Below are 1,815 nucleotides of genomic sequence, written 5' to 3'. Positions count from 1 at the left end.
GTATTTCCATGTTGACAAACATATATGTATGTAATTTTTAATGGCTGCCTAATTTCACACTTATAAATAAGAACTATAGTCTTATATTTAAGTAGTTTCTTAATGGAAGATATTTAGGTTGGTTATTTTCATCTAATGAAAAAAAATTAGAATACATTGTTTTATGTACTTTACAATAGCAACTACATAAAATACCCAAGTGCTTAGGAAAAATAATGAAAGAAAATACACAAAGACTAGAATAGAATTTTGGTTTTTGATGAAATTATCTGTGATTTTTTTCTTTTATGTTTTACAAAGTGCTTGGATTTTCAAATGAAAATTTTGAAGTCATGTTAACAATTAATAGCCAACTGTCTACGTGAAAATTAAGTCTAAAATTAGGATGGAATTAAGAATCAACCAAAGTCAGATCACTAAATCAAAGCAGAGTTATTCATCTGTTGCTTGAACATGAGCTAAGGACAGAAATGCCTCCATCCGGGCTCTGCTCACAAACTGTTTCTTGGCTGATCGCTTTTTCTGTAGAGCAAATTCATTTGAACTAATGATTGTATTGTCATACTAAGAGGCATAATCCTAAATCTTTTCTGCAGATCTTATCACACTATCTTTCTGGGGTAGCTTTTATCTTTAGTTTTTTGGACATACATTACAGTCTGCCTGCACTGCCTATTCAGGGTATGAAATGGCATATTTCTATTCATTCCCTTTATTTCCTAACAAAAATCTTTTTTTTTCCTTTTAATTTTAAATACCATCATGTGGTGCTTGTGGTTATTTTGGTCATGAGAGTGATATTTTGATTTTGCTTGCATTTGGAGTGGGGGTTGTTAATACATGACTGAAACAATCTGCATTCATTACATTCCTCAAACAGAAAAATAGTAATATAGAAAACAATATTTGTTTTGCAGATGTTCGGTTACTGCTTAATAATGATAATCTTCTCAGGGAAGGAGCAGCCCAGTAAGTATTATTTATTATACTAACACAACTAAAATGACACGGGAAAGAAAAGATTTTTTAAAAGTGGTTTTGAAGCACTAATCTCTGACATATCAAGTTCAAATATATTAATATATATGCTGTATATGCACTAGGCTAGAAGAGAACTAATTTGATCACGGAGGAACTTAGAGATAAAACTATAACATGAAATTCTCTATTCATTGTTTTTTTGTTTAGCAGTGGCTTATATTCTTAGTTAATGCTACATTTTGACGTTTGCAAAGTTGGGTAAAATTATTTTTGAAATTATGAATGCTTTAATTTTATGTAGGTTTTGCTTTTTATTATATGTTTGACCCCAAGAGATTTTGAGATCTTTGAGGGTTGGGAGTTTGCTTTATTCACCCCTGAATACCTAACGTAGTACCTGACATATAAATGTTCACTGAATTTTTGAATGATTCAAAGAACTAGGCAGTTCCAAATCCTAATACATCATCTTTGGACCAGTGACCAGAGCCATGACTTTCCACAACTGTCCTAGGATTTCAGAGAAATAATTGATTCTTTCCCTACTCCTATCTCCCAAAATGTGGTTTGGAGACCCATATTTTAGGCTAACCAACTCCATTACTCATTTGAAAATGATGAAATTATACAGATTTTTAGGCACCTTACAAAAGATATTTAGTATCCATTTAGTCAGCTTCTTTTCATCTTAATATACTACCCAATATGTGAAATCCTGACTAATAGGGGAAATTTTTTCTAATTCTATTTTTGTAACATGGAAGTCTTTATAAAATAAATCTGGCCTTTATGATTAATGCTAATGAAGGTGGAAGTATTTCTTGCTTCTTAATT

General features: G+C 31.1%; 1 protein-coding gene across 1 annotated transcript in view; it reads left to right on the top strand.

Annotated features, from left to right (window-relative positions):
* Positions 1-1,815, top strand: part of CAPZA2 (capping protein (actin filament) muscle Z-line, alpha 2) — a 45,437-nt gene that overhangs the window by 23,259 nt on the left and 20,363 nt on the right. The window contains exon 3 of the mRNA XM_012652777.1: positions 918-969. Coding sequence (XP_012508231.1) covers positions 918-969 — 52 coding nt within the window. The remainder of the gene's footprint in view (positions 1-917; positions 970-1,815) is intronic.

This window comes from Propithecus coquereli, unplaced genomic scaffold (assembly GCF_000956105.1).
Source record: "Propithecus coquereli isolate 6110/MARCELLA unplaced genomic scaffold, Pcoq_1.0 Scaffold4, whole genome shotgun sequence".
Lineage (NCBI taxonomy): Eukaryota > Metazoa > Chordata > Mammalia > Primates > Indriidae > Propithecus > Propithecus coquereli.
The sequence above is the reverse complement of the archived record's forward strand: the minus strand, read 5'-3'. Positions and strand labels throughout refer to the sequence as shown.